At 36.4% G+C, this 20,059-nt stretch overlaps 1 protein-coding gene across 7 annotated transcripts; it reads right to left on the reverse strand.

Annotated features, from left to right (window-relative positions):
• Positions 1–592: 592 nt before the first annotated feature.
• LOC113665546 (uncharacterized) lies at positions 593–19,332 on the reverse strand. Of its 7 annotated transcripts, none has more exons than XM_089196993.1 (19): positions 18,455–19,332; positions 17,993–18,030; positions 16,159–16,443; positions 15,614–15,687; positions 15,279–15,332; positions 13,746–13,799; positions 11,119–11,160; positions 10,663–10,713; positions 10,497–10,547; positions 9,921–9,995; positions 8,774–8,842; positions 8,311–8,367; positions 7,386–7,457; positions 6,646–6,687; positions 5,474–5,515; positions 4,480–4,707; positions 3,398–3,517; positions 2,444–2,563; positions 593–1,553 (listed from the first exon to the last, which is right to left on the reverse strand). In XM_089196993.1, exons 2-19 carry the CDS (start codon positions 17,997–17,999, stop codon positions 1,494–1,496), a joined length of 1,503 nt encoding a protein of 500 aa, XP_089053119.1. In that variant the 5' UTR covers positions 18,000–18,030; positions 18,455–19,332; the 3' UTR covers positions 593–1,493. The 7 variants fall into 7 exon arrangements, with proteins under 7 accessions (XP_089053119.1, XP_089053118.1, XP_089053116.1 ...); XM_089196992.1 differs by having other exon boundaries at positions 15,608–15,687; XM_089196990.1 differs by lacking the exons at positions 17,993–18,030; positions 18,455–19,332 and having other exon boundaries at positions 15,608–15,687; positions 16,159–16,588.
• Between the last annotated feature and the right edge of the window lie 727 nt (positions 19,333–20,059).

The following is a 20,059-nucleotide window of genomic DNA, read 5'->3' on the forward strand; positions in this document are numbered from 1 at the left end:
GCGAGTCATTCCCCCCTTGTCTCATCTCTTATGCGGAGAATTCGTAATAACATTGAGGTCTGGTCCATTAAGCCAACGAGACCTTCTTTAAAAGTCCAGTCTTGCCTGTCCCCCCGTCCCCCTGCCCCCATGGCAAACCAAGATTTTAGGCCTATAGGGGTGGCGGAGACCTCATTTACCCCTTGCCTTTAAGTCGTAATAAGAGGTAGCGCGGAAAATCAGACCCCTGCTATAAAGTCCTCTAATAGATAAGGAAAAACCACAAATTTTTGTAGCTCGAGAATAACGCCTTTCGAAGTGTTCATATGAGACGTAAAGATGCTTTTGTGCCTCTCTTCCAGTTCAGCAAAAGCTCGTTTGATAAAACTAAGCCAAAAACCGTTTCAAAGAGAGATAACTTAGCGAAGAGATTAACAATTTTAATGATAAATTGTGGTTCTGAAAGGTCGCCTGGTCTCTTTATTCGAAAGAAGTCGAGTACAACGAATTAAGGGTCAGTTAAGACCAAGAGAGAATGAGAATATGATTACAAAAAAAAAAAGGATCAAATTTAGTAATTGCAGATTTAAAGTCAGCACGGAAATAGACTAAATGAAGTTTGACAAGAAAAGTCGTCTACCAGCATATATTTTTATATCTCATATCACGCTATAATCTACGCTACAGAAAGAACACTATATTTATTCCTATTAACTTTACTACTGACAAACTTACAGTTTTCTCCAAAGTTCCTTGGAATGAACAATATTCCACTCTAACTCTCTCTCGGTAAAGCTTTACAAATATTTCACAACAACAACAACAACTCATACTACGCGACTAAGTCCTTATGTACAATTACAAAGCATTTTAGAGAATCCCGGAAGCTTATAACATGACTATTTTGGTAGCATTACATCATAATTACGATCCAGAAAGTTTCATAGCATGCACGTCAGCATAGAAATTCTTAGATATTTATAATACAGCTATTATCTACAACTCACTTATGATACCATTAATTAAAGAGAACTACAGTCACAAAACAGTTAATTTTTACGCCTTAAACTCTATCAGCACCAAGAAACAATCAGCATTTTTAACGTCCAGCCAGGACAATCCTTATTAAATCGTAATTAATTATTATCCTAAATAAAAACTCTAGCAAATATGACGAAGGGTAAACTCTTTTCAAACGTAATTGATTAATTCTTCACGATGAAAGTCTCTATTATCATTCACATATTCAACGATACCTTTCAGGTATTACTAAACCAATCTACGATACGAATATACTTCTTATTTTTCAATTTTCAAGGAATTAAAAAAACAAAACAAACAAACAAACATATACACTGCACTTCCGCGGATGAGCGTCCGGGAGCTAATTCAAAATTTCTACTAAAAAGGAGGAGGGCGCGTAATTGAGGGAGGTTCTAGTTAAGAAGGTTTACTAATTCCGCAGTTGTTGTAGCTTAACAATAAAGGAGAAAAAAAATAGAAGCTGTTGTTCTCTAAGTACCAGATGGTCGTCTCTCAGGCGGGCTTTCAACGGTTTCCTCTTCATCTGAGACCTAAGACGCAGGAACAAAGAAAAATCATGAAAAAAAAATTTCAGGCATGTGATGGTTATAGTTAACCTCCCAGTTATTTAAACCCCAGTTTCTATGGAAAGGCTTGGATTGTCCTCTGTGCGGTGCTACGAAAAGTAGGGATTTAAAAGTTTCAGCACAGAACGTTTGAACATTTCTACATCCCAGAGAAACATTGTTTTTGTCTTATCACAAGCGTGGGACAAAGAGAAAATTATGAGTTCTGAGTTCTGAGGAATCGAACATCAAACCTTCGGATTCCACGCTCCGATGCTACACCACTGAGCCACAAAGACTCCATGGTGAGCGAGGCCGATCACGAAGGTAATACTTATCATATAAACTACGGTATTAATCAAGGATTTCCAGCACTGAGAAAAGCCGGAAAAACACACGTGAAAAAGTATCGTATTTTCCACGTGTGTCTGATATCGCCAATCAGCTGCTGACACGTCACTCGCCTTTCGCGCCCATGTATTATTCTGCACTTCTTTATTTTAATCATAACCATTACAACTTCCTCAAAAGTGATTGGTGCAGTAGCTGCTTTATTTTTCACTAATTATTCCGTAGAGTTATAATCGGACAGTGTAAACGGACAGCTGGCTGTAATCGGACAGTTGAAGCAACCAATCATACCTAGTTCTTTCGGTCATGCTCAAATCCACCAATCACAGAATTGATCACAATAACCATAGCAACAACCACATCCTAAAAAAGTTGTGGAATTTCCAAAGTTGAGGAATTTTTTACTCAGACATTGTCACTATTTTGGTCTCTCAAATCAAAGGGCGATCTAACAAAGTAACCGCGTACAGCAAGCCATACCACAAAGTTCATCCCAAATGAAGTTCTGTGATATGTAAACTTACAGTGCTCCATGACTGCTCGTCACCACTTGCCTCACCACAACTGGATGTACCAGGAAACGTACAGTTTCTCTCCTTCTTTGCACTCAAATTATTGACACGAGCCCACAGCTGACGATTTCTCTGAAACATTGTTTTTGTATCAACACATTAATGATTATTTTAAAATCTAAGCTCAAGTTTTGATTCAACTTAAATTCCGTGTCTGTTCCCACCTCTAGCATATTACAGATTTTTTAAAGGATAGGTATAATCTAGAAACCACCACATTTTCATCTTCGTAGTCAGCAAGTATGCGTTCAAAATCTACAACTTGCCGCAGCTTGAGAATGTAAAGAGTAACTTAACTGCTTAATCCTTCACCATAGAAGGCGCCATTTAAGAAAAAAGAAACAAACAAACAAACAAAGTTACAGCTCTGGTTATCGCAGAAAAAATTATCTTTTGAGTCAAAAATGATTTTTGGTTTAGTGCCTTGAAATCTTTGAACCGATCACTCTTTACCGCTAAGAGTGACTGACATCTAATTTCTCCCCACAAAATTCGTCTTGAATCAAAGATGAAGGTCATGAGAATAGAAGAAACTATCACTAACAAAATAAGTTCTTAGTTATGAACAAATTTTCCGTGCCAGGATCTTATGAAGAAATATAAGAAAAAAATTATGCATGCCGCTGCATACCGCTGTTAGGGCGTAGAAAGGGTTAAAATCAAACTAACTGTGTACAAACAAAGTATAATTTGAAAGAGATGCAAGTGATTTTTAAACTTATCTCATGTTTTCCCAGCACCCCAAGTGGGTTATCATGCCGATACACCGATAGAAAGTGTAGCCAATTGCTTGGTATTGATAAATTGTGGGCTCTTCTATCAAAGAGTGTTCTAAAAAAATAACCGCATACAGCAAGTCGTAACACAAAGGTCATCCTAAATGCAATTCTATGTGTGTTAACTTACAGTGCTCCATGACTGTTCATCATCTCTTGCCTCCAAACACCTGGATGTACCGGTAGTGGGAAAGTTGCTCACAACCTTTGCACCCAAGTTATTGACACGAGCCCACATCTGACGATTTCTCTGAAACGTTGTTTTCAAATATTTAAATACTACCGATTCTAAGCTCAAGTTTTGATTCAGCTTAAATTAAGAGTCTCTTCCCACCTCTAACAAGACAGTGTTATTATCATAACTGTTTGATTTCGTAAAGGAGAGGTACAATCTAGAAAAAAATCATTTTTATCTCCGTCGTTGAAATCTACGACTTACCACAGTCGAAGAATCTTGAAATTAACGCAACTACTTAACTCTTAACTATGGAAGGTGCCAATTTGAAAAAAGCGCAGTAACCTGGCCATGCGCAAAAGGCGAGGAGCACTGCAGGTACTCCTCATTTGAGTAGCAAATGTTTTCTTTTGAAGTGCCTTACAATCTTTAAACATAATTATCACTCTCAACCATTAAGAGTGACTGGCATCTAATTTCTCCCAACAACATCAACCCTGGATCTAAGATGAAGGCCATGAAATTAGAGGAAGTGATCACCGAAAAAAGAAACTCTTGATTGTGAACAACTTCTCCTTGTCAGGACTTTATAGAGAAATGTATGAAGAACAACATGGAGGATTTGCATACCGATGTTTGGGCGAAGAGGGTTAAAATCACGCCAACCGTGCACAAACAAACTATAATAATGTACACGAAAAAATTACGCGCTTCTGATTGGCTGAAAACGTGTGCATTCTCATATAACTGGAGTACAAAGTTGTAACGCGAGTGCAAAGTTGTAACAGGGTTGTAAATTACAAATAGCGCGCGCACGCTCTCAAAATTTCGTCTGTCTTAACTTTGTGTGATGTTTTTTCATGTACATTGTAAATTTTTAAAAGACTAAAAATTGCACTTGCCCTACGGGCTTGTACAATTTTGTTGCCTCTCGTGCTTATTGACATCAAATTGCATTCGAAATCCTGTTATTGCCTATATTAATTTGAGAGAGAGACACGTTCAAGTACACATGTCATACAACACTGACACCTCACCTTGCACAGATCTTTATTCCTTTTACTCAATCTTTCTCTCCTGATTTTTTCCTCTGCGATGGAACGTTTCAAAGTTTTCACTCTCAGCTTTTCTTTCGCCAACATATGTTCCATTTTCTTCGTTGTATTGGTCTTAGCTTTCAGAAATGCTTGCGTTGCTTCTTCCTGTACCCTTTTTTGGTATTCTTCTCGACATTTATTCAGCTTATCCGTGACAAAGTTTATTACCTTGTCAAAAGAAATTAAATATTATAAGTCAATCAAACTTTTAAATGAATAAAGGGGGTAAGTTTCTAAAGAAACGGTGGTGCTGTGTCGGTAGGAGAGTATAACAGGTAAATTAGTGTTAACAACTGAGTTGAAAATGTAAATTGGCCACAGTAAAGAGTTTAAAGACTGACGTTAGAATGAGCAATCGCTCTGACAAAGGGCTAACGCTGGAAACGTCAGCCTTTAAACTCTTTACGGTGGCCAATTTACGTTTTCAACTCAGTTGTTAATTAACACTAAATTACCAATCAAACTTACAGTTCACTTTCTAATATTCTCTCACTTAATTCCTCTCTTAAAAAATTTGTTTGCTTGTTTGACGATTGCATGCCGATTCAGGGCAGCATTCGTGCCTAACATAAAAAAGAATGAGACAGACTCTATGACTAAGTTAGTGTGCGGTGTATGTTTAACACAGTTTCGTTCAACCTGAATTTTTGGGAACAAAAAGGATATTTGGGCCACGGCATCGCACAGTTTCATATGATATTATTGAAAGAAATTAAAGGCTTATGTGTAAGCGATGAACAACTGCAGATTCCAACCAATTTAGTGCAGAATCCATTACACGTACTTTATTTTACTTAAAAGGGTTTAAAAGAAACCTAATACTCATGAAATGGATTTTGAACAAAAATTTAAACCTACCCGAAAAAAAAACAAACAAACAAAACCAGCTACATGCTTTATTACTTAACAAATCACATTTTCAAACCAATTTTACCTCACCACCCTTTAGAGTTTCCTGATCTTGTTCTTGAATGTCCTGCAAGTAGGTACAGGATGTAAAAATAAATTCAAAACACTTTCATGGAAACAAAAATACAGAAATAAGAGTCTGTCAACATACACAGCTGAGTTGCTTAGCCCAATAATGTAAAAAAATAAGTATATAAATAAATATTATTATAATATCAATCTTGATAGGAAACCCAAAGGGCCAGTTATTTAAACAAAGTTTAGCCATTGTTTAACAAAACTGCGTTCTAAGCCACCTTCAATTTACCCAAACTTTTTGTCTTAACTTTTATTTTTGTGAACAAAGTCAAAGTAAGGACTCAAAGCTAAAAGTCGAAGTACATTTATTTAATTCAATCAACCCTCTCATAGAGAATCCCTGAGGCCCACTGCTTGCATAAAACCACAGTTTGGGTTAGACCTTGTGTAAATAACCAGCCCTGAAAGTTTAGAACTGTTTCCCAATGTGTCGCATAAGCAATACAGTGTTAAAGCTGATAAAGGGGGTAAATTAGATCTAACATAACTGTGCTGCTGAGTCAGTAGGGAATATAACAAGCTAAGTAGGTTTTATCAACTGAGTTGATAAAGTAATTAACCACCATAAATGGTTGCTAAAGCTGGCATTTTGAACACTAGCATTTCACCAGAGCAAAGGGCTTATATGCAGGGCTAATATGCTTGCAATGTCAGCTTCAGCACCCCTCAGAACCCTACACATACAGTGTCCAATTAATTTACATCTTATCAAGTCAGTTGATAAAACCAAATAATAGTGTTAAAATTTGTCACTCAAGTGCGAGATGAGATACATTTGGTTGGAAAATCGAATGAGATACATGTGTATGTTAGAATTTAAGGGCAGTAACATTAATTCCCATTGAAAGCAGAACTACTGTTATAGCACTTAGGTTGGCCACCATTGGTTACTGACATGCTTACCAACAGCTATAATTGCAAAATGTACATGTAGTGTCAAAACACACTTTCTTCCTAACTTTAGTCAGCCATGTTGTTTTTGTATCAAGTGATATTTGGAAGTGTTGCTAAAGGATAGTAAACACTGTTGTAACCCCTGGTCCACAAGGCCATAACAGTAAAAATTACATGTATTAAAAATTGAACATATTTAGTAAATTAATTAATTGAATAATCTACCTCTTTTAATTTCTTACATTCAGCCTCCTTCCACTGGATCATCTGAAATGTTTAAAATAAGGATTATTACTGCTAGATTAATCAAAAGGTTCTTAACTCACAAAGGTTACAAAGGAAGGATTCCCTCATCACACTCGTCATCTGAACAGCTACATGTATGCCATGTATGCAAGGCTCAAGCTATTAAGGAGAAGGAGAGGGAAGAGGAAAAGGGGACAGAAAAGGTAGAGGGAGAGATGTTGAGACAATGAGAGAGGTAAAAGGGAGGGAAGAAGAGGATAGGAAGGAAAGAAAGAGGGAAATAAATGGGAGGAAGAAGATCAAGGGGAATGAATGGCTCATTCCAAGCACCCAATCAGTGCAGATGAAAAAAATGGAGAACAAAATGAAGGGAGAACAAAATTGAAGGGAGAACAAAATGAAGAGGAGGTGGAGTTGTGCGAGATGTTTGATGTGATGAATGAAAAGAATGCCCATAAAGAGATGAAGAATGAGGAAAAGAAAGGAAAGAGGTTGTCTTGCACACCACCATATTGAAATGCTGTTATCTCAATCTTCATGACAACTCCTAGATATTATCCTTGCAGCTAATCCTGTTGACATTGTAAAAAATGCTTGCTGTCCATAGCTTCCCTCTATTGAATAACAGTATTATAACAGTATTCCTTAAATGCTTGTGGAAAACATACTGCAATACAATGTGCTCAAATAAATGTGATTAATTAATAAATAAAACAAACCTGTACTAGTTTTCTTATCCACTCATTATTCTCATCTTCTCTGGCAGCACTTTCCTCTAAAAGTTGCTCAAACTACAAGAAAAAAGCCACAAGCCAATGACACACTTACATACAGTACACAAAACAAAACACAACATAATACAATGTTACCCTTGATGACTGGTCCCCAGAGGGAAACATTTGAAAAATTACCCCTTACTCAAAGCAATAGGGGAACTATTTATCACAGAAATGCTTGGAACCTTAATTTAGCCACACCCATCAATCAATCTATCAATCAATCAATCATATGGCAGGGCGTGAAATTAACTTTTTTTTCTGATAGCCACTTGGCTCCTAAATTCCAAAAGCCAATTTAAAAAAAGTTGGTCGCCATTTTCAAAGACAAACAAAATCTTTCTTTACGCTGTCAGCGTTCTAGATAGACCCTCCAAAATTAAGTTAGGGAAAAGATCTTTAACGTGCTACAAAGTGGACACTAGGATGGATGATCAGGCTCATCTAAATCCAACATGGCGTCTAGTTATCGATCGAGATGCATGAGCTACGTTTTGGAAACAAACTTAACAAGGAAGTTTGCCGCGGATTTATCTTTGCAAATCTTTTTAATGCACTATATCTCTTGGTAAGGTTATGATGAAACGTTCTAGTTGCCAATTTGGCGACTACTTTCAGGATTTGGTCGCCAAAGTGAAAAATTTAGTCGCATTGGCGCCTGTATTAGGCGCAATTTCACGCCCTGTATGGGACCAATCTATCAATCAATCATCCTCTTCCTTCAAGGTCATGTGATCTATAAACAGCCAATAATATTCAGAGAAAGGGGAACCATAATATAATTCATTAGGCTAAATTTTATAACCTGCAGGGTTTAACTGATGTGAAATCTATAAATACCAGAAATGCCAGATTTAAATTTAAATACCGTTTCACGTTCTGTCCGTGCATCTTGAAGGCTATGAAGGACTTCATCTCTAAATTGCTGTTAAGAAAAAAAAGTACTTATATAAACTAAGGAATTTGATCTCTTACATTTAAATTATAGTTTGACTTCTTGATATCCACAACTTGATTGAACAGAACTTGGCCTTTATTGTACTCCAAAAAAATTACAATTCTGAGCTGTTTTTTTTTTAAAGTTACATTTAACTGTCTATATTAAGAATCTTAAGTAAAAATGGAAGCTATGGAAGCATAAGTTTACACACTATAGATACAAAGTTACATGTAAGGCATCAAAACAAAACTCTGTAGAGGTGCAATCCAATGGCTACTGTTGCTGCTAGAACAGATGGTAAAAACCACACATGCAATTACCCTTATAATTAACCCCCTCTCCCCAGAAGTTAATACACAAAGGCAAGACAACTAAGTCTAAAAAAGACTACCTCCAAATTCTGAATTTCCTGTTTGTACTGGGGAACAATGTCAAGTTCTTCCGTCTTTTCTCTTAATTCCTGAAACCAGAAAAGAAGACTATAAAGTACTAATACAAGGCATACAAGGCATACAAGGCATGGTGCAAAGCCTGCAAGGCATAAAGACAAACTATAGAAACAATTTCCAACTGTCAGGAATGTATAACAATGCAAGTACACATCCTTAATATTAACATAGACAACCTAAGGGATGACTGTATTTCTTAGTAATAATTGCTATTTTAGTGGAGAATATAGACTGTATTTCATCACAATTATTTTGCTTATTGATCAATTGGGTTACAGTGGTTCCTCTCACAATCTACCTTTTATTCTTAATGCAATGTAGTATAACAGCTTTCTACTATGAAATAACTACATTATGAAAAAAGAAGGCATAGTAAGTATGGGCATATTTGCATCATGTAAATGCAGTAAAATGTTGCAAAATCCTGTTCAGTCAAATTTACAAAAGACAAAAGCCTTAAGAATAACAAGTGACAAGGATGCTCAATTCCCACAAGAAAGATTGTACAAGGAATGATTCTACACTTGAACATGTTGAGAGATTGGGATAGAAAATCCATCTAAGTAGGAGAGAGAAAGTCAAAACTTTTTCGTTTGACGTAGACTTTGACCACAATCCAATATCACATGATTGCAGTTATTCTGCAAGCATTTCTCAGAAGCACAACAATACATAACTATAATACTTTTTATATATTTCCATGTAAAAAAGGTTTCCTTAAAAACATGCATTTTGCAATGGCTCACATGCCTTGCATGCCCTGCCTTCTTGCTATTTGTAATTAAGAACCAGAAAAGAAAGTTGAACATTTTATATAAATCAATTATTTTAATATCTGGGTGCACCATTTGGAAGCCTGATACATCAATGTTAGCAAAACAGTCAAGAGAGATCAAGGTTAACAGTAACCATTAATCTAAAAAAATTATTGATAACATAACTTGCATTCATTAAATTTGATTTACTTTGTACTAAGGTTTTACTTTACCCAGATTCAAGATCAACTTCTATTTTGTTTTTGTTGATCACCATAGTGAAATTTCATCAAAAGGAATTATAATTGAGAAAAATAAGTTTGTATGTACCTACCTTGACAAGAAACATGGCATTTTGATGTAAGTTGTCGTTGTCTGTTTTAAATTGTTCACATTGCTTCTCAAGAGACTTGATCAACAAGGTTGTTAAAACAACAATAGTTAGTCATAATTTATACAAAACTACTTGACTGTAGAAACACAAAGCAAAGTGGACTCAAGGGACATTTAAACAAATTTATTCCTCCACCTAAGAAATTCTGGAGCAGTCTCTATTATAAGTTAACAGCTAGGGTAGTGTAATTTGTTGCAGTACAAATAATTAATACTACTAATAATTATTATTGTTATTATTTTTTTAATCATTATTATCATAATAAAAATGTTACTAAATATTTGATCATATTTTCTTTACTTGATGAATAACACAAATAAATCTTATACACAGTAGATTATAATCCAGAAAAGTCTGATACTCAACTTAAAATGACATGTATAATTCTGAAAAATGCCAAATCTTCATACCAACATTTAGACCAAACTGTCATACACCAATTTTCACAAACTATGTTTGAACTTTCTTAGCTTTTTTAAAATTTATTCATAAAATAGGCAAAAAGGTTCCTAATACCTCAATCTTACTCTCCAAATCCTCCACCTGACCAGTTTCCTTCTCCAGGTCCTTGAGAGAGGTGACATTAGTACATTCAATCGTGAAATTATTTTTGACAAAATAAACCAGAAGTGTAGTTACCGTAATAAAAACATTAAAGATAGGCTGTAAATCTTCCCAATACCTGAACTTTGTTTTCAAGAGCCTCTATCTGCCTGGCCTGATTCTCTTTGTCCTGCATTCAAGTGATATAAGGATCATTATAGTCAATATTTTCTTACTGTGAATCAAACATATCTCAAGATATTCTTGGTTGATTACGGGCCATTCTCTGAAATTAACTCAACAGAAGGAGAGAAAAAAAAGGATGGGAAGTAGAAGATGAAGGGGAAAGAATTATAACTAATTTCAAGCAAGTGACATGCTCAGGAACAACTATTATTTCAGAATGCATTGTCAAAACACATTTTTCATTTAGAAGTTAGTCAATGGTAAAGTTGTTTGTGTGTCACTGACAAGTGATATTTGGAAGTACTGCCAGAAGTAGGTCAATGCCTTATTGTAACCCTTATTTTATAAGGTAATTGTAGTAAATTAATATTAAATTGAACATATTTGGAATATTCAAAAAAGAATCTACCTCCTTTAATTTATTGCATTCACCCTCCTTCCACTGATACATCTAAAATGTTAAAATGGAGGAAATTACTATTGATGAGTGTTTTGCACATCGCAACTTATTTACACACAGTAAAATAATGTATGTTAGTTAACAAAACCCTGTTGGACTGGCCTTACACCAGGTGGAGGAGTTGGAAACCAGAATTGTAAGTAATGTTAATTCCTTTGTTCTTTTATAATATTTTCTTATTTAATGTTTTTTTTTTAATTTGTGACCATGTGATGTATTTTCTTTTTCTCTGTAACTTGGGTATAAATTGAACAAAGCAGAGTTCTGCAATCTAAAACTGTCAACGTCTCTCCCAAAGGGATAGATATCCAATTCAATCAATAAGATTAATCAATATTCCTAAACTCACACAGCATGATTACAAAGGATCATCACACTAGTCAAACATTTGAAAAGCTCTGCTAGAACAATAAGGGAAAGAAGAGGGGGAAGTATAGGGGGGCAGGAAAGGTAGATGAGAAAAAAAGAGGGGGGGGAGGTGAAGAGGTAGGAAGATGAGGACAAGGAGGGAGGAAAAAAGGGGAAAAGATGGAAAGGAAAAGTTGAAGGGGGAAGTAATTAAAGGAGGCGTGGAGGTATAGGGGGGCAGGAAAGGTAGAGAAGAGAACAAGAGGGGTGTAGGGGGTAGGAAGAAAGGGATCAGGAGGGAGAAAAAAAAGGAAAAAAATTGGAAAGGAGAAGTTAAAGGGGAACAGGGGAAAGGGGGAAGGAAGTAATGGAGAGGATAAGGAGCGAGGAAAAAAAAAAGGAAAAAGATGGAAAGGAGAAGTTGAAGGGGGAAGGAAGCAAAGAGAGAGTGGAGGTAATGGGGGCAAGAAAGGTAGAGGAGAGAACACAAGGTGTGTGGAGAGGAAGGACGAAGAGGATAAGGAGCAAAAAAAGAGGGGAAAAGATGGAAAGGAGAAGTTGAAGGGGGAAGGAAGCAAAGAGAGGGTGGAGGTAATGGGGGCAAGAAAGGTAGAGGAGAGAACACAAGGAGTGTGGAGAGGAAGGACAAAGAGGATAAGGAGCAAGAAAAGAGGGGAAAAGATGGAAAGGAGAAGTTGAAGGGGGAAGGAAGTAAAGAGAGGGTGGAGGTAATGGGGGCAAGAAAGGTAGAGGAGAGAACACAAGGAGTGTGGAGAGGAAGGACAAAGAGGATAAGGAGCAAGAAAAGAGGGGAAAAGATGGAAAGGAGAAGTTGAAGGGGGAAGGAAGTAAAGAGAGGGTGGAGGTAATGGGGGCAAGAAAGGTAGAGGAGAGAACACAAGGAGTGTGGAGAGGAAGGACAAAGAGGATAAGGAGCAAGAAAAGAGGGGAAAAGATGGAAAGGAGAAGTTGAAGGGGGAAGGAAGTAAAGAGAGGGTGGAGGTAATGGGGGCAAGAAAGGTAGAGGAGAGAACACAAGGAGTGTGGAGAGGAAGGACAAAGAGGATAAGGAGCAAGAAAAGAGGGGAAAAGATGGAAAGGAGAAGTTGAAGGGGGAAGGAAGTAAAGAGAGGGTGGAGGTAATGGGGGCAAGAAAGGTAGAGGAGAGAACACAAGGAGTGTGGAGAGGAAGGACAAAGAGGATAAGGAGCAAGAAAAGAGGGGAAAAGATGGAAAGGAGAAGTTGAAGGGGGAAGGAAGTAAAGAGAGGGTGGAGGTAATGGGGGCAAGAAAGGTAGAGGAGAGAACACAAGGAGTGTGGAGAGGAAGGACAAAGAGGATAAGGAGCAAGAAAAGAGGGGAAAAGATGGAAAGGAGAAGTTGAAGGGGGAAGGAAGTAAAGAGAGGGTGGAGGTAATGGGGGCAAGAAAGGTAGAGGAGAGAACACAAGGAGTGTGGAGAGGAAGGACAAAGAGGATAAGGAGCAAGAAAAGAGGGAAAAAGATGGAAAGGAGAAGTTCAAGAGTAAGGAAGTAAAGGAGAGGGTGGACATATAAGGGGCAGGAAAGGTAAATGAGAAAACGAGAGGGGGTGAAAAGGTAGGAGGAAGAGGATAAGGAGCAAGAAAAGAGGGGAAAAGATGGAAAGGAAAAGTCGAAGGGGGAAGGAAGTAAAGGATAATACAAGGTCACGTTGAGATAGGAAATTTCTCTTTGAGTATTAAAAAATATTTCACAAGTAAGTGGAGAAGCAAGTAAGATATTTTTTAAAACGAGAAGAGCAATTTCAAATCTCCAAGTGGCCATGTAATTTTCTATTTTCTATGTTAACACCAATGAAATACTTAATCAATCAATAATATGATGATAACATGTCACTTTAATGTGTGGAGATATCATGTTTTGGTGTGAAAACGCACTTTAAGTACTTCATTGATGTTTATATAATAATAGCTCCTTTCACACAAGCAGTTGGTAGAGACCTTGTTAAGTACAAAACCACTGGGTACAAAATGATAAAAAACCATCTGAATTCTCATGACTATAATTAATATATAATATTCATATATATACACCTACACTATGTCCATGAGGCTGATATTGTCTACAAATTGATATCATAAGAAATGATTGATGCCTAAATCTGTTATTTATTGAATAACAGTGTTTCCTAAATGAACATCTCACTACAAAGTACTTAAATAAGTGTACTTAAAAAAAGAATCAAACCTGTTGCAGTTTTTTGATCAACTCATTCTTCTCTGATTCTCGGGTGGAGCTTTCCTAAAAAAGTTGCTCAGTCAGTATTAAAAAAAAAGAGCCACAAGCCAATGACAAACTTGCATATATTGACAAAACACAACATAACACATTATATTTCTTTTTATGATTGGTCCCTGGAGAAAAACATTGGATGAAAATGTATCCTGTACTAAAACCAATAAGGGTTCAAGTTAATTATCACAGAATTGCTTTGAACCCTGATTTGGCCTCACATATATGTGCAATGACCCTGAGACAGAAAACCATAACACCATCCCTCTTTGTGCAAAGTCCTGTGATCTATAATTAGCCAATCATCCAGAGAAAAATAATTCATGGGTATCTAATAATATACACTCGCCAGCATAACATAGTGGCCACAACTTCAAAAGTTGCGGCTCAGAAATTAACCTAAAATAAAGGAACGGCAGAAACCAGAGAAAAACTGGAAAAATATCTACAGGAAACAGCTAGAGTGCAAATAATTATTGATAATAATAATTAATAATAATAATAATAATAATAATAATAACAATGATGACAATTGAATGACCATCATATTTTCTTCACCTGATAAGTAACACAAAATATCTTATTAACCAGATATGCAGGAAACTGACAACCACACTAAGATGACACAATTCAGAAAAATGCCAAAATTCCATACCAATATTTGCACAAATTTTCACAGATTGCGTAAAATAAGAAAAAAAACTTCTTAATACCTCAATCTCTTTTTGCTAAGCCTTCACCTCACCAGCTTTCTTCTCTACGACCTGTGGAGAGGTGAAAAGAGGACATTTAAAATAAAGTCAAAATTTTGACAAAATGAATCAGACAGACTAAGACTAAGACAAGCAGTAAATCTGCCTGTTACCTGAACTCTTTTTTTTGAAAGTTTCTGTTTGAAGTTACATTCATCATGGAAGTATTTTTTATCTGTTGAGCTATGTACAGTACAGCATCGCTATTTTGCTCTAAATGCCACTATAATGAAGATTAGTTGAACTCCATACTCTATACTTAACCTGTTTCAATAAAAATGCCTACCAAAAGACTCAAGAATTAAAAGTAATCTGAAGTACTGTTAGATCCTAACTGGTAATACATGTAAATGCTTTTAAAGAGTGGAACTGAAAGACTGGCTGTATATCTAAAATATAAAGGCTTTGTCAGTTTAAAGGCCAAATTTTCTGGAAATAAATGATAATGTGTGTCATACAAAACATTTTAACACTGAGAGGTTACTTAAATTAATCAAAACACACACCTTTTTAAGATCCTCATTTTCCTCTTGTAATTTCTTAAAGTAAACCTAGCATTAAAAAAAATCAACGCATGTTAATAACTCAACTATGAACATTGCCTGCACAAAGTCATGTTTTTATATCTGTATCATATTGATGACAAAAAACTTCACTTAACCACAATGAACCATGTTAGAAAAGAGACAGTTTGAAAAACTTAGTGTTAGCAGTTACATGCAGTTTGACAACAAACCTCTTTTGCTTCCCTAAAATCTTCAGTTAATAAGTTTGGCGCTGTATCTTGGCCCTGAAAGAAAGGGGCACACATGACAGTTGTAAATACAAAGAAATACTCCATATTGAATTAAAGACCATGACCAAAAACAATAATGTTATTCAACAGGCTATTGGCTTTATATACCAGAATCAGAATTCCAATATGAACCCTTTTGAATAAAAATATGTTCATATAAATATTAGCCATTAGGGTTGATATATTGGTTAATAGAGGGATTTCATCATGATTTTGGACAATACTAAAGGAACTGTTTACAATTTTATAAAAACACAATCCATATTTACACTAACCAAAGGTAAGCTGTGATGGTAATCACTGTGTTCAGCAGGCTTTCCAACTTGTTGCACCCCACTATCTTGTTTCCCTGGAGAAGGTAATACAATATGGAAATAAATAAAAAAATAGATCAAGAATTTAGGAAGTGATCTAGTAAATGATGTTAAATTAGGTATTTCAATTCAAAGTTTTCTTCATAATGGAGTCATGATCAATTAAGCCGATTTACCTAGATCAAAGAAAACACAAATCACCCGTGTTTAGAATCATTTCCACCTAGGCTCACTACAAACTGCAAAATAGCACGACACCAAACAACTAAAACTGCAGAAAAACTGTTCCCTAGACTGAGTAGATAAGAGAACCATTTGAACCAATTTGTAGACGGTTGTCCATAAATTAACCTTTGTGATTATTGTGCTCCCAGAAAGTTTGATTTTCATCTTTTTATTATTTATTCATTTCTTTTTTTTACAAAAATAGTGTTCTCTGTTAGCAATACTATCATAAGCATTTAGACTGAAAGTCGTGGAAAACACAAACCAAAGACAAACCAAACCTGCTCCTCTGGGGGAAACTGATTTTGGATCTCCAGTGGGCATTTCTTTGACTGGCTGGCTTCCAGAACCCTCAGAGCTGCCTGCACCAATTTCTACCTCCAGGTCGCTCACTGTCAGATGGACAGGAAAATTTTCAGCCGACACTGTCACCTGGTCACTATCTGTATCATGATTGTTACCCATATCAACAGTTGGTTGTGAAAGCTGATGACAGTAACTTTTGGTTGAAGCTCCATGACTTATTTCATTTTGAGGATTCTCCCCAACTTTTTTCCCTGAAGAAGCTAATAAAAAAATGGATAAATTTAGTAAGGGATTTCTAAAAACTTTCATTCAATGTCTGTTAGTACCAGAAGTTCAGTAGATGGTCATAGAATAATTCTGTTTTATTCTCATAAATTGCCTGTTGGATATACTATGAGTATGTAGTCACTCCTTATACCATATTTATTTACTTATATGGCGCACCATTTTCTACAAAAAAATATCCTTGTTTGATCAAAAATCTGCTCAAAACTTGGGGTGCATCTTATAACCGAGTATTTGCATGCAACAAAATATAACTTTTCAAAATTTCCTTAATAAACTGAAATGAGTATGTAAATAAATATGACAAATCAGATAAAGTCAATGATCAACGTCATTTGTCTTTTGTTTATTCATTTACCCAAATGGGTAAAAACGACGTTGATCATTGACTTTATCTGATTTGTTGTTTCTAAAAAGAACCGGGGTGGCTCTGTAAAGAACCATTTGTTTGAAAGCTAGGCTGAGATTGAGATTAAGATGAGATTTGCAACTGATGAATGAAAGATCTGTCAGATGAGTATTGTTTATAAGCATAAAAATGGATCAATTAGTATTCATAACTCAAAACACTGTCTCCTGAGAAGGATGACTTGAGTGAATTAAAAAATGTGACTTTTATGCTATTTTCCATGTGTGACTTTTTTGCTTTTGTTTTGAGAGCATTGTAATTAGTAACTTTTGGAAGCAAATTGTTGTAAGCACAGTGAATGTGGTCAACAAAATTTCCCGTAATTCCGGGTGCGCTTTATAACAGCGTATTTATATGAAATTTTCATTTTGCTCACTTGTTACAATCGTCTTCGAAAGTTTAGGGTGTGTCTTGTAACCGAGTGCACCTTATAAGTGAATAAATACAGTAACCTCTTTAAACTCACTGATATCTTACTGCATTACTAGTTATTTTGAAAATAAATTTAGGGGGGAATATCTGATATGACTCAAGTAGGTAATTAATAAAATTTGCTGCCTACACTCCAGATTTTTCATGGCTGATGAACTGCAGGAATCATTAATGCAGTTTCTGACAATTCATTCACTGAAACGAGAGAATGCTACATGTAACGTGCTTATACAGCTTTTATTGCTGGAGAGTACCTTCTGACAATTTTTCCAACCAGCTTTAGAGACATCCTCAAGTACCATGTGTTTTATAAATTTTTAGAAAGATCTCTTGCTGCCAGTCAATTGGTTAATTGAGGACTGTGCATGACCCGCAGCCCACCTCACATAATGTCAACATCCATGGCTCCGTATTCGGAACCAAGCATAAATCAAGCATTAGTCTCAAGATTTGTATATCACTTTGGGATCACTGAAGGCGAATTACAATTATGCACTGCAAAATTTGGTCCCTAATTATGTTCTTGGGAGTTTCGTTCTTTATACTCATCCTCGCTGAAACATTTCACAGATTTACAATTTGTTGGTTAGTCTTAATTGAAATTAAAATTTGACAATTTGCGCGATGGACTCCGGTGAAAAGGAGGCCTACCACCTACCTACCTACCACCAGTGAAAACTTACCTTCCATCTTTTAATTGATCACCAGCTGACTGTAAAACCTAGAATACAAATTATGAGTATATCAAAATCTTTTTTCATAATTCTTGATGACTGCCTCTACTACAGACTGAATAGCATGTGCTCCTAAGGGGTTTGTTATCTATCTATCAAAGTAGATCGTGTAGGCTTAAATAAAGTTCAGGTTGAAATGATTTCGAACTACGTATTTTGATTTAAATTTTCCTTCGATCTGAAATCATGACCAATGAAGCTGAAATGCGTGATTTCCACTTTTTCATTACTTTTTCTCTTCTACTTGACATAAATAGTGTCCCCTATTGGCGGTATTGGCATAAGCACTGAGAAATACATGTCCGAAAGTTGTGAAAACAGAATCCGAAGACATAACGAAAGTGAGTTAAACTCCTGACCACTATAACGTAAAGATCACTTTAACCTATAGATAAGAGAAGTTACACATACCTGTTTTCAAAAAAAGTGGCAGAAGTTAAGAGACCAAACGTGATAGCAAAATAGCTTCGAAATAACAATAAAGCGAATACGTCGTTAAAAATCGTGAACGTTGTGTTGTTTCGGTCAGTCAGCTGTCATGTGACTCGTTCCCGCGCCGCCGCAGACATGGGTAAGAATGAGAAGAACGCAAACCAGAGGGAATCTGGATGACGGAATGTCCATGGCCGCCCTTGAGAAGGCAGTTAGGACTACCAGCTCTGAAACTACAGCTGGGCAAGAAAGAATCCCACCTGAGGTGCAAAGAAAGTTGGATGCGCTTTGAGGGAACAACTGTTAAAAATTATAATGATGTTCTTATCGTCACCATTGCGAGAAGGAAGAATACAGGAGTGAGTGCAGCAGCCACCACGTATCACACTTGTCTCAATTGTGGGGAGGATCCTGGCCAGAAATTTCTTGAAGAGATTCAGGACAATCAAAGAGAAGTTCTACCAGAAAGCCATTGTGCCTGGTTTTAGGTCTGGTAGCATCACAACGAACAAGATCTTCACCTTTCGAAGTTACAGGAGAAGGCGATCGAGTAACATCAACCTTTTTACGTTGTCTTTGTCAAAGGCAAAACTCAAAGGCCTTTGAGTCTGTGGATAGGGAATCGCTATGAAAGATCCTGGAAATGTCTGGGTTTCCAGATAAACTTGTGAACTTGTCAACGTTATCAAATTTTTCCTCGAAGGAATGCTGGAAGAGTGTCAGTCAGTGATTAGCCGATCGCTCTATACACCATTTATCATGGCTTTAGATAAGGTCCATGCCCCTACGTTATTCTCAATCTATATGACTACATTTCAGGAAACGATCAACATTAACCTAAAATGGGGGCGTACATCAGGACTAGGACGGATGGAGGACTCTTTAATATGGCCCATCTACAATCGTCAACAAGACGTGAGGACATTGAATTAGAGAGCAATTTCATGCAGACGCCTCCGCCCGAGTCGTTACTGATGTAAATGTTATCTAGGAAATTGTCCTCAGATTTTCGTTTTCTGTAGACCTGTTCAGGCTCTGTGCCAATGTCTCTAGATCTGAGCTATTGCCTAAGCCTAAGCCTCTCCTCTCCTGGAAGGCGAGCTGCAAATGTTACCAGTGCCCCAAGAAGCACATTGAGAAGTAGTGAAACAAATAATGCTTCAAGAAAATGTATTTCTTGTTTTCTTCACAAAGTACAACAATGACTATTTTCAACTATCCCGGATGTAAGTGACTACGTCACAAGTTACGTGTTTCCGTTACAATTATCACTTATTTCTACTAGTTTACGCCCCAACACAAAACCTGTTAATTGACGGTGAAGTGTTGAGGGAGTAACTCTTCCTAACTCTCCCTTTTTTAAACTTTACTTTATTGATGACAACTTCTAAGAGGATTATCTGCGTTACAATCAATTTCGCAAGACCAGACAACAGTCTTTATAGGTGACAGCAATCATCCCAAGTGTCTGAGAATTTTCAGTAGGATTATCTGCGTTACAATCAATTTCGCAAGACCAGACAACAGTCTTTATAGGTGACGGAAATCATCCCAAGTGTCTGAGAATTTTTAGTAAATGTCCAT

The sequence above is a fragment of the Pocillopora damicornis genome, chromosome 2 (assembly GCF_964200805.1).
Source record: "Pocillopora damicornis chromosome 2, jaPocDami1.2, whole genome shotgun sequence".
Taxonomy (NCBI): Eukaryota; Metazoa; Cnidaria; class Anthozoa; order Scleractinia; family Pocilloporidae; genus Pocillopora; species Pocillopora damicornis.

What these genes read in the sequence shown, in the direction of transcription:
- LOC113665546 (XM_089196990.1), bottom strand. Translation starts at nt 16,492, where the DNA reads ATGAAAGTTTTTAGAAATCCCTTACTAAATTTATCCATTTTTTTATTA. An exon ending in TGATCAAAAAACTGCAACAG is followed by an intron (nt 11,161 to 13,745) that starts GTTTGATTCTTT and finishes TTAACATTTTAG; the next exon opens with ATGTATCAGTGGAAGGAGGG. An exon ending in ATGAACAGTCATGGAGCACT is followed by an intron (nt 2,564 to 3,397) that starts GTAAGTTAACAC and finishes ACAATGTTTCAG; the next exon opens with AGAAATCGTCAGCTGTGGGC.